At 33.8% G+C, this 14,993-nt stretch overlaps 1 protein-coding gene across 1 annotated transcript in view; it reads left to right on the forward strand.

Moving 5' to 3' along the window:
* The window catches only part of Rbcn-3A (rabconnectin-3 alpha), a 668,488-nt gene that overhangs the window by 552,556 nt on the left and 100,939 nt on the right, over positions 1-14,993 (forward strand). The window contains exon 18 of the mRNA XM_075299033.1: positions 11,573-11,647. Coding sequence (XP_075155148.1) covers positions 11,573-11,647 — 75 coding nt within the window. The remainder of the gene's footprint in view (positions 1-11,572; positions 11,648-14,993) is intronic.

Consider the following 14,993-nt stretch of genomic DNA (forward strand, 5'->3'; position numbering starts at 1 on the left):
TCACTGTTCTCTACAGATGCAACGGGTATATTAAAGATAATTTTTAATTGATTGTCGACCAAAACTCGTTTATTCTCATAGCGAGACTTGAGCGCGTCGCATTGCATAAAGTATGACGCTTGACAATAGCTCCAGCTGGGCCTCTGGTCTTATTGCGTAAATGGTAAAGTTTTTGAGCGGGGGTTAATTTCAGATGATTGACATAAACTGCCATGAACATGTCACGGAGCGAGGGCCACTCGTAACCACCTTTAAAAACCTCGGTATCACAAGGAGGGACGTTAATATAGCTGTCGTTTGAGTCATGAGAGGAGATTGGAACAGGATTTCGATTCTGTGGAACATATTCGGGAATTAGACTATGTCTGGCTTGTTGTCGTGTATGGCCTCCAGATATTTTTTTTATTATTAAGTCTATAGATTAAATAATCCTTACAGACTAATTCTATAAATACATATTTACAAATAACATTATGCATTTAAAAATAGTATTATTTTACGCTTAAGTGTAGTATGATCTTCAGATAGGCCCAGTAAGAAGAAATACTTATTGAATTGGGAGAACAGACGAAGTATTGGGTTATTATTCTCATAATTTGACCTAGAACAAGGGATTTTGAGCAGCTCGTAGTTTCGTGACGGCCTCAGAGGAACATTCACAAGGATACGATTCAAAATATAGACACAATCCGTTCGTCCGTGAATAACATTAGACAAGAAGCTAATATTTAGCATTGTACGGCGACTCTTTAAAGTTGGGAGTTTGATTATATTCAGCCTGTATTCATAACTGGGAAGGTTACTAGAATTCCACCCATATCTGCGAAGACAGAACAAAAGAAACTGTTTTTGAACCGATTCTATTGAATTGGAGTGTATCGCATAAACAGGATCCCAAATTACAGATGCATATTCAAATATACAGCGCACAAACGAAATATATAACAATTTTGTTATAACCGGATCAGAGAACTCCTTGCTCCACCTTTTGATGAAGCCAAGAGTTCCATATGCTTTGTTAATGGTTAAGGAGATATGTCGTCGAAAATCCAATCGTGGGTCCAATGTGACTCCAAGGTCTAGTATAGAATTAACAGATTCAAGTTCACGATCGTTCAAGACATAGCATGAGTGCAACAGTTTTATTCTGAAAAATGACATATGTTTACATTTCGATATGTTCAGCTCCATCAGATTCACCTTGCACCACTGAAATAATCTGTCTAGATCTTTTTGTAAAATAGATTGACCAGTATGATTGTTAAAAGAATGAAAAATTTTAACATCATCTGCGTACATTAAAACGTTGCACCGAAATATTGATTCTGGTAAATCATTTATAAACAGGTTGAAAAGAATCGGTCCAATGTGACTTCCCTGCGGCACTCCTGAATATACAGCAATGTCTCTAGAAAGCGTATCACGAAATTTAACTTTCTGTGTTCTACCAGTCAAGTAAGAGCGAAGCCATTTTAAAAACATATCACTGAAACCCATAAACTCCAATTTCCGTAGTAAAAGCTTATGATTCACCTTATCAAATGCTTTACTAAAGTCAGTATTAACAACATCAGTTTGTTTGCGTTCTTTGAATCCATCATTTATAAATGAAGTAAACTCCATTAGGTTAGTCACAGTTTATCTAGATTTTCTAAAGCCATGTTGACAGTTAGACAAAATTGGTGATACTTGAAAACATAGAGTTTCAGTCACAATCTTCTCAAAAAGTATCGGAATAGCGTTCAGTTTAGCTGTACCTCTATAATTACAAATATCCATCTTTCTACCAGATTTAACTAACGGTGTAATAAAGGATTGTTTCCATAATGGCGAGAAAATTCCTGAACTAAGCGATTTGTTGAATAATTCGCATAAAGGAAGAGAAAGATAATCAGCACATTGTTTCAAGATACAAGCAGGAATACCATCTGGACCTGGAATATTGTCGTTTTTAAGGCTTCGCAAATTTTCAAGGTTTTGGGTAAGGATATGAATTACATTCATCATAGGGCTTAGTTGAATAAGTTGATTCAAAAAAGTCTGCGAATAAATTAGTAATTCCAGCATCATCATCTGCGACAACAGCTCCAAATTTAAGTGACTTAGGAAAAGTTCTAACACTGCGTTTGGAGTTAATAAATCCATAAAAACTTTTAGGGTTTCGTTTCAGTTCACTTTTTACATTTGATATGTGCAATTTATAAGATCTTTTATTCTCCAAGTTATAATCAGTTCGGGCAACACAATATTTCGCAAAATCAATAGCATTTCCAGTAATCTTATTTTTTCTATATAGTTTATTCTTTTTGTTTTTAGCCATTGCTAATTGCTTTGAATTCCAAGGTGGACCAGTCGAGGTTTTAAACGAAATTCTATGGACTGATTTTTTAATACAGTCTTTTAATATAGAATAAAACTTTTCAATCATTAAATCAATAGAACATGCTGAAATTACTTCATGCCAATCAGTTTCACTTAAAAGTGAATTTAATTTTTGGAAGTTCGTCTTTGCAAAGCAGTAGTATAGTTTTCCACAGTTATTTTTCGGTTCCTTGCGATATAATGGCAAAGGAATTTGAATACTCATTGTCGGATGATAACGATCCTCAGGTAATGTCAACGGAACAGATGAAAAAGGAACAATGTCTTTTTGGTTCGTAAATATCAAATCTAAAATAGTATTCCGGTAATTGTATACATTATTAATTTGACAAAGATCAGATTGGAACAACGACTCAATGAAGTTATTCCCAAAACCAGTTCCAGATGGAACTAATGCATTTGAGTTTAAGGATTGATTCCATTTAAGTGCTGGTAAATTGAAATCACCACGGGCAATAAGTAAATCCATACAGTTAGATTTTTGAAAGACAGATAAAATAGCATTTGCATGTTTACTATACAGATCTTCATTTGAAGATGGTGGAATATATGAACATGAAACAAACATGTAGTTTCTATTCAAACGAACTTTAACTGCTACAAATTCAATATCATTCAACTCATTCGAGATTAATTCAGATGGATATTCAGAAGAAACTGTAATAAGAATGCCTCCTCCAGTTTTCTTAGACTTATCCACACGATCACATCTATAAATCTGATATTTATTACAGAAAATTTCGGAGTCTAGAACATTATCTTGAAGCCAGATTTCAGAAAAAGCAATGATTTGATAGTTGAAGCCAAAACTATCAACATACAGGTTGTGCAATTTAGTATTCAGTCCCCGAACGTTTTGATAAATCAAAGATAATTCGTTTTCAGATTTGTGGGCAGTTAGTTTTTTGATCCGGTAATAGGATCAGTCGGTAAACGAGCAATATTAGTTTCTTCTACATCTCGATAAATGTACTCCTTAATAAACGCTTTAGGAGGCCAAAAACCAGGGTCTAAAATCTTATCAAAGAGATCCTCAGGCACCAATATCTTAAACGACGATTTTCTTCGTCTTTCAGCATACGTAAATTTATGTACTTTGATTTCAGCGTTATTATTTAACTTCCATTTGATGTATGCCGATATGTCTTCCGAGGTGTATCCGGTGCAAAACGGGCAGCTGGAATGATATTGGACCCCGATGTTGCTATAGAACTGGGCTGATTATTATCGTTTACAGTTATAGCTGGAATGATATTTCTATCTTTCTCGAGGGTTAGCAAAGAAGGAGTTTGTAGCAGATTGTTATTAGAATTTGGTGAAATAACTGCATCAATCGGGGCATCAGTACTATCATTAACATGTTGAGGTTTCTTTCTTTTTCGTAGGGAGTCAGATAGAGATTTTAGATGCTTTTCCAAGCACGAAGCTTTATCAAACATTTCTTTATATGTATAGAACTTTTCCATTAGTGAAGAAAGATCATTGGCTATACGGGCAAATTCATCACGAGTATTTTTGAAAAAAGAATTAAATTCTACATCATAAATTTTGCACTTACTACAACACCATCGAAGGCCCTTATCTTCAAGGAGATTATCCGCTGTACGAGCAGAAATACCAACACATTTACCATGAAATGTAGTGTAACACAACCAACATGATACAACGGGTTCATCTAATTTATTATTTTTGCAATTTTTTGCACAAATCATTTCGAAAGTATTTCCGACAGGGATAACAATACTGAACAAGGAGGTGAATATATTTAAATGTTGAGTTTAAACAGTTAGTGTAGACAACAACCAAAAGCTTATTGATCACAGAGGTGTATATATTCGGTGTGGTGAATAATTGTAGACAACAACCAAAAAAGCTTTTCTTTGTGGTGATGATAATAAAATCAGCTGGTTAATGTTTTGACGTTTTGTTTCTCACTGCTTATGATTCTTCTTCTCTTTGTAGTTATAACAAGGAACACAACAACAAAGAACACAATATACTTAGCTTTGCTGTATAAACTTTTTATAAATAATGCAGCTACATCCGAACGAAGTGTCAATCACAATACACCATTCGATGAAGCAACACTTCTGATATTTATTTTAGCACAGTTATCAATTTAAAACACAGTACTTTCAGTAGATTTTCAATAAAAATGGTAGAGCGATTAAATATACATCCGCACAGTGTAAATGTTGCCAACTTCTTAATTCTTAGAATATCTAAGATTTGAGACCTTGCGGTATAATATGCCTCTGAACTGGCATTGAAATTTATCTTAGCATTAGCCTTAATGTCCTTTGGATCAGTAGAGCATTATAGTTTGGTACGAAGTTTGAAGTTGTTGCCATCTTTTTTCCAAGTCTTCCAATTTGACTTCCAATACCGAGTCCGTTTGATCCCCGATATCACATTGTTCGAACTGTGTACAGAAAAGTATCAAATATTCACAATCGAATATTTGTTACTGCGGAGATGCAGTTCCTGCCGCATTAATATTTGAAGAACCGCTGGATCCAGAAGGTCCAGATGAAGGGTCATTACGATTATTCTTAGGATTCATATCGGCAACAAATCAAATTATATTGTTATTACAATCCGTCGACTTAGTCGGAAATCGAATCTGCGCAATTTATCGATAGACTAAAATAGAATCGTTGATACTCAGTAACAAACAAAATGTTTACGTATATGAAAATGTAAATGTGAAGTTTTCCGGGTGACCTCCAACCGTTTTAGTTGCCTTTAATGAGAAAATATATCTCCTGAACTAATAAACTGATTAGCGGTGCTTGCAAATGTTGCGAAAATATAGTAGTTTATTTATTCAAGAGAATAATTGATGAGTTATATATGCAAAGAAATGTAATGAATCAATTTTAATTGATTGCAGTTCATGAAATGTAATTGAAACAATTTTAATTGTGTTCCCACAAATACCGAGATGTTCTATTTTATATAGAATGTGACGACATTGACGAAGTCGATTTCGATAAAAATTGATTCAAACCGAATATTCAACAGAAATAGATGATTTTCATAAAAAACAAAATTTTATCTTTCATTGAAAAGAGAAGATATTATCAAATTTCATTGAGAGTGTTTCACAGTAAAGTTCGGTCTTGGCGAAATATATTGAACTCATTCAAATGAACTATGACTTTCTAAAATTCCTTAGAATAGAAAAAAATCATATGTCTCCAAGAAGTTCAACAATTCCTCCAAATATTTTTGTAAGCACAACAGGCCATATAATCGTAAGCTTCACAGAGCGAGAAATTTAAGTTTCAACGAGAAATATATTGAACTAATTCAAAAGAAATACAACTTTCTTGAATTTCTTCGAAAAAGTCATATATCCTTAATAAAGTTCAAAAAGTTCTTCAAATTTCGATATAGCACAATAGACACATATAATAATGCAGCTCACAGAGCAAGAGATGTTATTTTTATAGAGCGAGAAAATTATGTTTTACCAGCCAACTCGGCTTTGAGATTAGATTTCACGTTTTAATCGTATAAGCAGAGATGTAAATGTTATATTTTACAGAGCGATAAAAATGTGTTTTACCATCCAACTAGGCTTTGAGATGATATTTTTGACTTTTTAAACATAAGTGTGCAAGCCCAAATTAATCATAATAAGCTATTTTTATATTTTATACGAGAGATCTGATCGAAATTATAAATATTATTAATGCGTTCAGATCAAAATTCGAAAATATTTTGTTGAGTGTTTTTTGATCGATATTATGGATTTCGATAAAATTTAGATTTTTTCGTTTAATATTTTGATAAAAATTATATATATTTTTTTAAGTGTAATTCGAAATTATTTATTTTTTTTTTTATAATATTTCGTTTAAGTCTATTTTGATGAAAATAATTGATTTTTTAGAACATTTCAATCCAAATTAACTTTTTTAGGTGTGTTTTTTTTTTTTTTTCAAATTAGTATTTCTTGTAAGTGTAATTTGACCAGAATTTTAATTCTTTCTTATATATTTTTTCCAAGTGTACTTGGACCAATAGTTTTATTTTACGATATTTTGTTAATTGTATTTAAGCGAAAATTGCGATTTTCCAAGTGTATTTACTTAAGCGACCGTAAAAATGTTCATAGTGTAAAGAATTTTTCCACGTGTATTATTGAAATTTTTATGATGATGAATTGCTGTGAAAAATTAAATGTACCACAAATGGCTGTATGTGTTTGTATTCTTTTGGGTATTCGTTTCAATATTATTGGGATTTGATTATTTTTTCTCTCTGTGTATGCATTGAAATTTTCTCATGTACAGTATGTTCGACACTCAAATAAATTTTTCGATAAATAAATAATGTAAATAAATGATATGTGGCTTTTAATTTCGGTGTATGTTAATATATATTCATGAATTGTAAAATTTAATAAAGTGGGGAATAATGTGAAAATATTTAGTGCTTGTGCGATAATTTAGTTGATTGTACAATTGTATGTAAATGTGTGTATGTGAAATTGAATGTGTAATGCGATCAAACTGGTGTATTTTCTTTTGTTTTACTTTCGGTAAAATATTTCCAAATGGTAATTATCATATAATATGCTTTCAGTTCCAAACATTTGAATTCCAGTCAGTTTCATACCTTTTTATTATGTTAGTGGGATTAATATGGCAACACTCTAAATCAGTGATTGTCATATGATCATATGTACATTGTTATTGTGGAATGTATTGATGATATTAAACAGGAGAATTGATGGAAACAAACGAAATGAAAAAAATAATAAAAATACCTGTTTATTTGATGGTGGATAATGGTGGAAATGCAAAAAAAATGTTGTTCTTTATATTCACAATTTCACTGATTTCGGAATTCTATGTTCACAAAGTAAATTGTAATTGCAATGAATTTATTTGCAAAGCACAAGGGGAAATTCTTCTTCTTGTTATTCTTTTATTTGTTTTTACATTTACATTGCAAAGTCACTGAACTTCGTTTATGCATATGTTGACATGATATGCATATGTTGACATAATGCATAAATATGAAATTCTTTTGACCGCTTTGACCTTCACTTTGCAAATTTTTTTTGAAGATTTTATTTATCAGAAAATAACCGTTTTGATACCGTTACACAGACAGACATCCAGGGAAATTATAGGATTTTCACTTCTTCCACTTTTGCACAATAATAGAGATTGGATGCGAATTGCACTTTGCAATTGCACTTTTGTGATATATGAGGACATATACAAACATACAACAACCGTTTGCAAACACAATTTTTTAGAGCGATATGAAAAATGTTCGCAACTTTTTTGTACGTTTTGGTTCATTGGAAAATAATTTTACGCGAGTTTAGCAAAGTTTTGAGGAATTATTTTATTTTTTACAGGTTTTTAACGATTTTATTCAACCTTTTAACAATATATTTTATACTTTTTGGGATTTATACCGTATTTTCTCCACTTTTATACAATTTTTACAAATTTTATCGAACACTTTTCTTATTTTTTTAATATTTTAATTGACTTTTAACACTTTTTTATGTTTTTTAACCAATTGTTTACCTTTTTTTAATGTTTTTTCGCGTTTCACTACCGATCACTCCCGACTTTTGTGTTTGCATACGTTTCGTTTTGTGATTTGTATCACTTACCGGCGGTTTCACACAACTAACTATAGTAAAGAGATGGGGGATTAACTTAGGCTATGGTCACACTAGGCAAATATTTGACCAAAATGAGTGTCAAACATTTTTCCAGAATCATTTTCCAAATATGTTGATACGGTTTTTGGAAAATAATCCTATCATGATGTTATATATCTAATATGAGCTAAATATGTTTTCTGGTTTGGCTGTGGCGGAGGATTCTTTTTTGATTTGTGTCAAATATTTGCCCAGTGTGACCATAGCTTTAGTGTTGTGGATTGTGATGTTAATGTTGATGTTTGTGGATGTTATGCTGTAGTTACCAGTGAACGGCTACGGGGGACCATGGAGAGGTGTGGGGGGGATTTCAAAGCAGAGAAGTGGAGCAACCAGGTGATTTGTTGTTATGGTGAAATACCCCTGTAGAAAGCAAGTGGACTGTATGAGCGTGTTTCTGTTGATTATTTTTCAGAGCAATGAGAAATAATCAACGATGTTATAGGTTAGGTTAGGTTAGGTTATGTGGCAGCCCGATGTATCAGGCTCACTTAGACTATTCAGTCCATTGTGATACCACAGTGGTGAACTTCTCTCTTATCACTGAGTGCTGCCCGATTCCATGTTAAGCTCAATGACAAGGGACCTCCTTTTTATAGCCGAGTCCGAACGGCGTTCCACATTCCAGTGAAACCACTTAGAGAAGCTTTGAAGCCCTCAGAAATGTCACCAGCATTACTGAGGTGGGATAATCCACCACCGAAAAACTTTTTGGTGTTCGGTCGTAGCAGGAATCGAACCCACGACCTTGTGTATGCAAGACGGGCATGCTAACCATTGCACCACGGTGGCTCCCTTATATAAGGATGTTATAAGGAAGTAGCCAACCGGAAAGAAAATAAATGATAACACAGAGAAGTTTTAGTTTGGATGGTAGTACAATGGTTTTATTGAAAATAGAGAAGAAAGTAAATGAGAGGAGAAATGTTTGTTGATGCTCACCGTTTGAAAGTTGGAGGGAAAGTGAATACAAAAGAAAGCGTCTTAAACCGATGATATCTTAATGTACTAAATTTAATTAGGAAAAATTCACAATAGATTTTATCGATAATAATTCAGTAAGATTTTACTAAAAGTTATTGACAATAATTCACATTTATAATTCAAAGCAAGATAGAGATTTAATTCATTAATTCAAAATGCAATTCATTTATATGTAATTCATTGAAATTCATAAAAATTCATTAAAAAAAATCATAAATAAATAATAATAAATAATAATAAATTCATAATAATTTGGACAAACGTGAAGTTTGTCCACATATATATGTTGTGATATTTTATTCAGAGAGCGACAGAGAGAGAGAGAGAGAGAGTATAGAGAAAGAAATAGAGATAGAAACCGGGAGGGTTGACGAAAGGTATCAAATTAACACAACGAGAGAATCAAAAGAGAGCAATTTCTGTGAAACCGCTTATATGTTGTTTCCGAAACTGCTTTATGATAAAGCCAAAAATTTTATTTGCTTAAGTCTAAATTTGAATATTAGAATGAGTATTCGGAATAAAGAGAATAGAGATTCGGAAACAAGAAAATAGACATTTGAGAAAAAAACAGCATGTGTTTTCGTCTTGAGAGCAGCATTTTACGTATGTGTGGACATGTGTTTTGTTTATCATTTTGGCGTTATGGGTACACTATTTTTCTTGGTTCGTTAAAAGAAACGGAACGAGGAGTAAGTTAAAATATTCAGGCAAAGGAAAGTAAAAAAAAAACGGTGGAAAATATATACTCAAATTACAAAGGGGTATTCATAAAAATAACGAAAGAGCATTATACTCTTCTTAGAGTTGGGACAGTAAAATGAAAAAAAGGAGGAAATAGTGAAAAATTAAACAGTAAAATGTATAAGAACAAAGTTTAGTTCCTCTTTATTAATAAGTAGTCCAAGTGGTGTCCGTCAACACCTTCAAATATAAAAGCGGGCATTAAGTTCGAGTTTTGAAACTAAAACATTTGAAAAAGTTTAATTTTCTTTTGAATGAATTATTAAAGAAAATTAAAAGGTCATTTTAGAGCGATAATGCCAACTTAATACCGGCCTTAAAGTTAAAAATTAAATTAAGTACAAAACATGATAAGTTTTAAATGCATTTAAAATGGTGTTAAATGCTAGTAAAAAACTGTTCACGCCTAAATAAATTTATGTATGTTTATACTCGACTCCACGTTCTTCTTTTGTTACAGTTTTTGCCTTTCAAAATTTCAAACTTTTATACCAAAAACAGTTTTTTATTACAAAATTGTTATTTTTGCAATAAAAAAATAATATTTTATCCAAAAGCTCAGTCCATTTCGTTTATATCAAGCACTGTTTCTGACTGTAAATCTTTAATAACCCACATTTCGAAGATTCATTATAAAAATTTAATATAGTATAAATATAAATGTGTAAATTAAAAAAAAAGTGTTCGGTCGGAGCAGGGATTGAACCCAAGACCCTTTGCATGCAAGGCAGACATGCTAACCACTGCTCCAACAAATGTATGTTTCAGTTAAATAATGTTATGTTTGCATGGGCTCGTGAGCGCTGCAAACTATGTTATATAAATGTAACTTATAACGATAATTATCTACTGGTGTCTATAACAGCTACGTAGTCCAGTGGATAGTGTGTTGGCTTACAAACTGTATAGTCCTCGGTTCGATTCTCCGTGCAGGCGAAAGCTAAAATTTAAAAAAATTATAAAAGCGAATAATTTCTTCAACATTATTTGTATTACAGAAAAAGGTGCCAAGAACTAAAAAAATTCGTGGAAGTGAAAATTATGTGAGGGAATGAGCACAATCTTCTTTGGGAAAATTCTTCCAAGCATATAATATTTTTTGGCTCAAAATGCTTCCAAACATATAATATGTTCACATAAAACAAACATATTAATGCTTCGGCAGTATTCAATAATATATGTGCTTCCTGCAAAATATGTTTGGAACATATGTTAGAGAAGGGATTTTTTTTGAGGGTGTAGCAATTTGAAATCCATGAACTCAGAATCCTCTGTTTGACCATGAGTAGTTGTAAGGTGAACTTGTTCCAAGTTAATTTCGTTACCGTTTCCATCATCTTCAAAAGTTACCACATCTAATTCCTTTGAAGCGATTCGTGAATTAAATATCTTATAATCTATATCACTAGATTTCTGCATACTTTTCTCAAGAAATTTTACTCCCGACTTCTAAAAATCTATTTCTGATGTAAACTGAAGTACTTACGGCTTCTGACCATAGATACTCAGGCAAATCTGATTCAATTAGAAGACATCGTGCCATTTCCTGTATGATTCTATTAGCTCTCTCTGCGACCCCATTTTGTTGTGGAGTGTACTCAACAGAAATTTGTCTTTTTATCCCAAGAGTCTCCAAGCAGTCATTAAATTCCTTGCTAATAAAAACTAAATTAGTTTATTGAACTAAATTAGTTTATACTGAAATATACTACAACAAACCATATATTCTGTTTCGCATTATTAACAATTTTTTTACATTTTTTACAGCTGGCCAAAGTTCAGAAAACAAAAATATTGTTATATGGGATACACTTCTGCCCCAAAAGAAATCATGCGTCAGTGGTAAGTACCAATATATATCTATACATTTACCTAAATAATTGCCTTTCAGGATCAATAATAATATAAGAATAAATGTTTAGTAAAGTGAAGTGTTAATTTTTTTGATAGGGAAAACGTTAATTTTTTTGTTAGTAGATTTGAGTTGTTAGTGTGGTAAGAATGGGGCTTCATTTGTTAATCTTTGGGTATTTTGTATGCCTTATTCGGCAATTATTTTGTTTTTCGGTATGCCTGCTTTGGGCTTATTTTTTTATTCATTTTTGGTGGCATTTTTTTGGGCGTTAGGTTTGTTTTCTGTTATGCCATTTTGGGCAGTTATTTCATTTTGGATGCCTCTTTTGGGCGTTATTTGTTTTAATTGATTGAGTAGTTTATTTATTTATTTATTAAAGATTTTATTTTAGCGACTATTTTTGGAATGCAGGCGTGAACTCAGATGACATAAGAAGGCTCATGTTAGCCCCTTTTTGCCATATGCATTACCAGCATAGACTTACTTATGGCATGAGTACCTTCACCGTCAATTACTTCACCTCTGACCACCCCAGACCGCTGCATGAACCATCTAACCTCTTGACCACATAATTGCTAAAATTGTATCCATTTCATAGTTTCTGTATTTGATTTTTATTTTTTGCTTCTTGATTATGTTTAGGCAATTTCATAATTTCGAATGTATGCGAATAGATTCAACTTATTACGAATTTCAAGTGTGGTAGTAAATTAAGCCACCATGCAATGAAATTCAAAGTCATCCACAGTTTTGCTAACTTCAGGGCCCAGTGGACGGGTATCGACTGAAGTTATAAATTAGGACAATGACCTAGAGTTAGGCCCAATTCGTCGACCTGTAGACGGGTCGACAGGTTGAAATAATTTGACAAGTCGAACCTTCCCTAACGTAACGACATCAGATGGAGTTAATCCCTAAAGAAAGAAATTTAAGGAACGCAGAAATGCCTTGCATATCCTAAAGAAATTAAGATCAGTTGAACCAAGCACGTTGTCGACTAAACAAAGCAATTCCTTAAAATTGGCGTAAGGAATTCTTGAAGCTGGAAAGAGGGAAAGATCGCCGGATGAACTCCCATCTTCCAAAAGGGATCAAAGATCGTTTGTCTCAGTGGCAAAAGTCTACAGAATGTTTTAAAGTTGCGTTGATACTAATTGGTGAAGTTTGGGAAGGAGCTGCACTAGAGTTAGTCGAGAAGAAAGACATAGCGACTAGACCTAAAACACATGCGTGGATACATGCAAACTCTCCTGACCGTGAATCTATTTTAAATATATACAATACAGATATTCCAACAGCTGATTGGAAGGTTGGCCGTTTGGATGAAGTGGATGGACCAAGACGGCATGCAGTGTTTATATTGAACACTCAGTCTTTGCCACATCTAGCAAAGCCCCGCGCCGTATATGGCTTTCATTATATCCAAATGAAGGTATATAGAAGGTTTCTACTGCCTCAAAACTCGCCAAAGTTGAACCGATGGGTATTGCGAGAGTCACCGATATCTGTGAAGAGGACATTATTGATGACTCGATTGAAACGGCTGATGTGACGGTTGTTGAAAATCTCGATGGTCCTACGGATCCTCCAGATAAATCTTCACCATTGTAAGGCTGCTTGTGCTGCCTTAAAAGGTCTCCTGATGAAAGGGGACATAGATATAGTTCTTATTCAGAATCATATGTTTATAGAAACAAAATATGTGAATTAAGTACTCCAGGGTTCAAACTATTGCAGTATACTGGTAAAGATGAAAATCTAGCATGTATAATTGCTAAAAATGAGCTTAACTTGTTTTTGCTTTCTTCAATGTGGAATGCAAATATTGGGTATCTTCGGTTTACATGGGACATGATGCGGAGATGCCTCTAAAACAAATAAAACCAAACACAAAACTCATTATGGGATGCGACGCAAATGCACATCATAGTATGTGGGGAAGCGGTGACATTAATACAAAAGGAGAGTCACTCCTAGAGTTTATTTTGCGTACTAATTTGGTAGTTTGCAATAAGGGAGATGTCCCAACCTTCGTCACTAAAAACGGGCAAGAGGTTTTGGCCTCGCAAAAACTGAATGAAATGATATCTGAATGGCAGGTTTTAAGTGAACATATCTTCTCAGATCATCGTTACATCAGTTTCAAATTTGATATTCATACCAACAAAACTATATTTCCGCCAAATGTTAGGAAAGCTGATTGGAATAGGTATAGGGCATCGTTCAATGTCATCATATTGAACGATGCCCGATACCGGAAATGCCAGAAACAAATATGAGCACTGTGCAAGAACACGTAGTGGAGCGGATTTGTAAGGCCTTCAACATTTCACTGAAAGCTGGATGCCCTAGAGGAAAGCCAGGGGGAAACATCGAGCGCCATGGTGGTCTATGAAGCTAAATAATATGAATAAATCTTGCATGAAGCTCTTTAACAAAGCACAGTCCACCAGAGCTCCGGAGGATTGGGACGCTTACAAGAAGAATCTGAGACGGCACAAGCGAGAACTGAGAAGGACTCAGCATAACTCTTGGAATATTTACTGCAGCAGTATTGAGAATACGTCCGAGGCTTCCAGACTACGTACAGACTAGGTACTAGCATCCACTAATTCCGCTCCAGGTTTCATTAAAATATGGGAGAGCAATTGGACAACGTCCAATAAGGAAACGCTGGAGGTACTATTGGACACACATTTTCCTGGAAATCAGACGGTTGAACCATGTTCTGACCGTGCCACAGCGGCGCAGCGGGAAAAGCCTGTAACTCGAGTGCGAAGGATTTCTGACCAATCAGCTTATCCTCATTCCTACATAATACTCTGGAGAGGATGATAGATATTTATCTTAGTCAGCTTTATTGGGAGCTCACTATCTGCCAAAGAATACACAATCGTGGCGTTTCTAAACATCGAAGGGGCATTCAATAACGTCCATCCGTGCTCGGTATTAAATGGACTGACAACTTTGAATGTTGATCCAGGTATACTTAAGCTGTTTGACGAATTTCTAATGAGGAGACGTATTTCAGCCACAATAGAACTATCAAACATACATACCAAGGAATGTGAACAGAGGCACTCCCCAATGAGGAGTTCTATTACCTTTTCGTTGGAATGTTGCTATAAACAAAAGGATAAAAGTTGTGGCATACGCAGATGATGTGGCTCTATCAATTAAGGGAAAATTCCCATCCACAATCAGAGATATTATACAGAGAGCCCTCCGGATGACTGAGAAATGGGCGAAAGAGAATGGTCTTGTGGTAAATCCTGCAAATACAGAACTAGTCGTGTACTGCAAAGATCGCAAAACTATCATTGTTAAGCCCAT

This window comes from Haematobia irritans, chromosome 3, assembly GCF_050003625.1.
Source record: "Haematobia irritans isolate KBUSLIRL chromosome 3, ASM5000362v1, whole genome shotgun sequence".
NCBI classification, from domain to species: Eukaryota; Metazoa; Arthropoda; class Insecta; order Diptera; family Muscidae; genus Haematobia; species Haematobia irritans.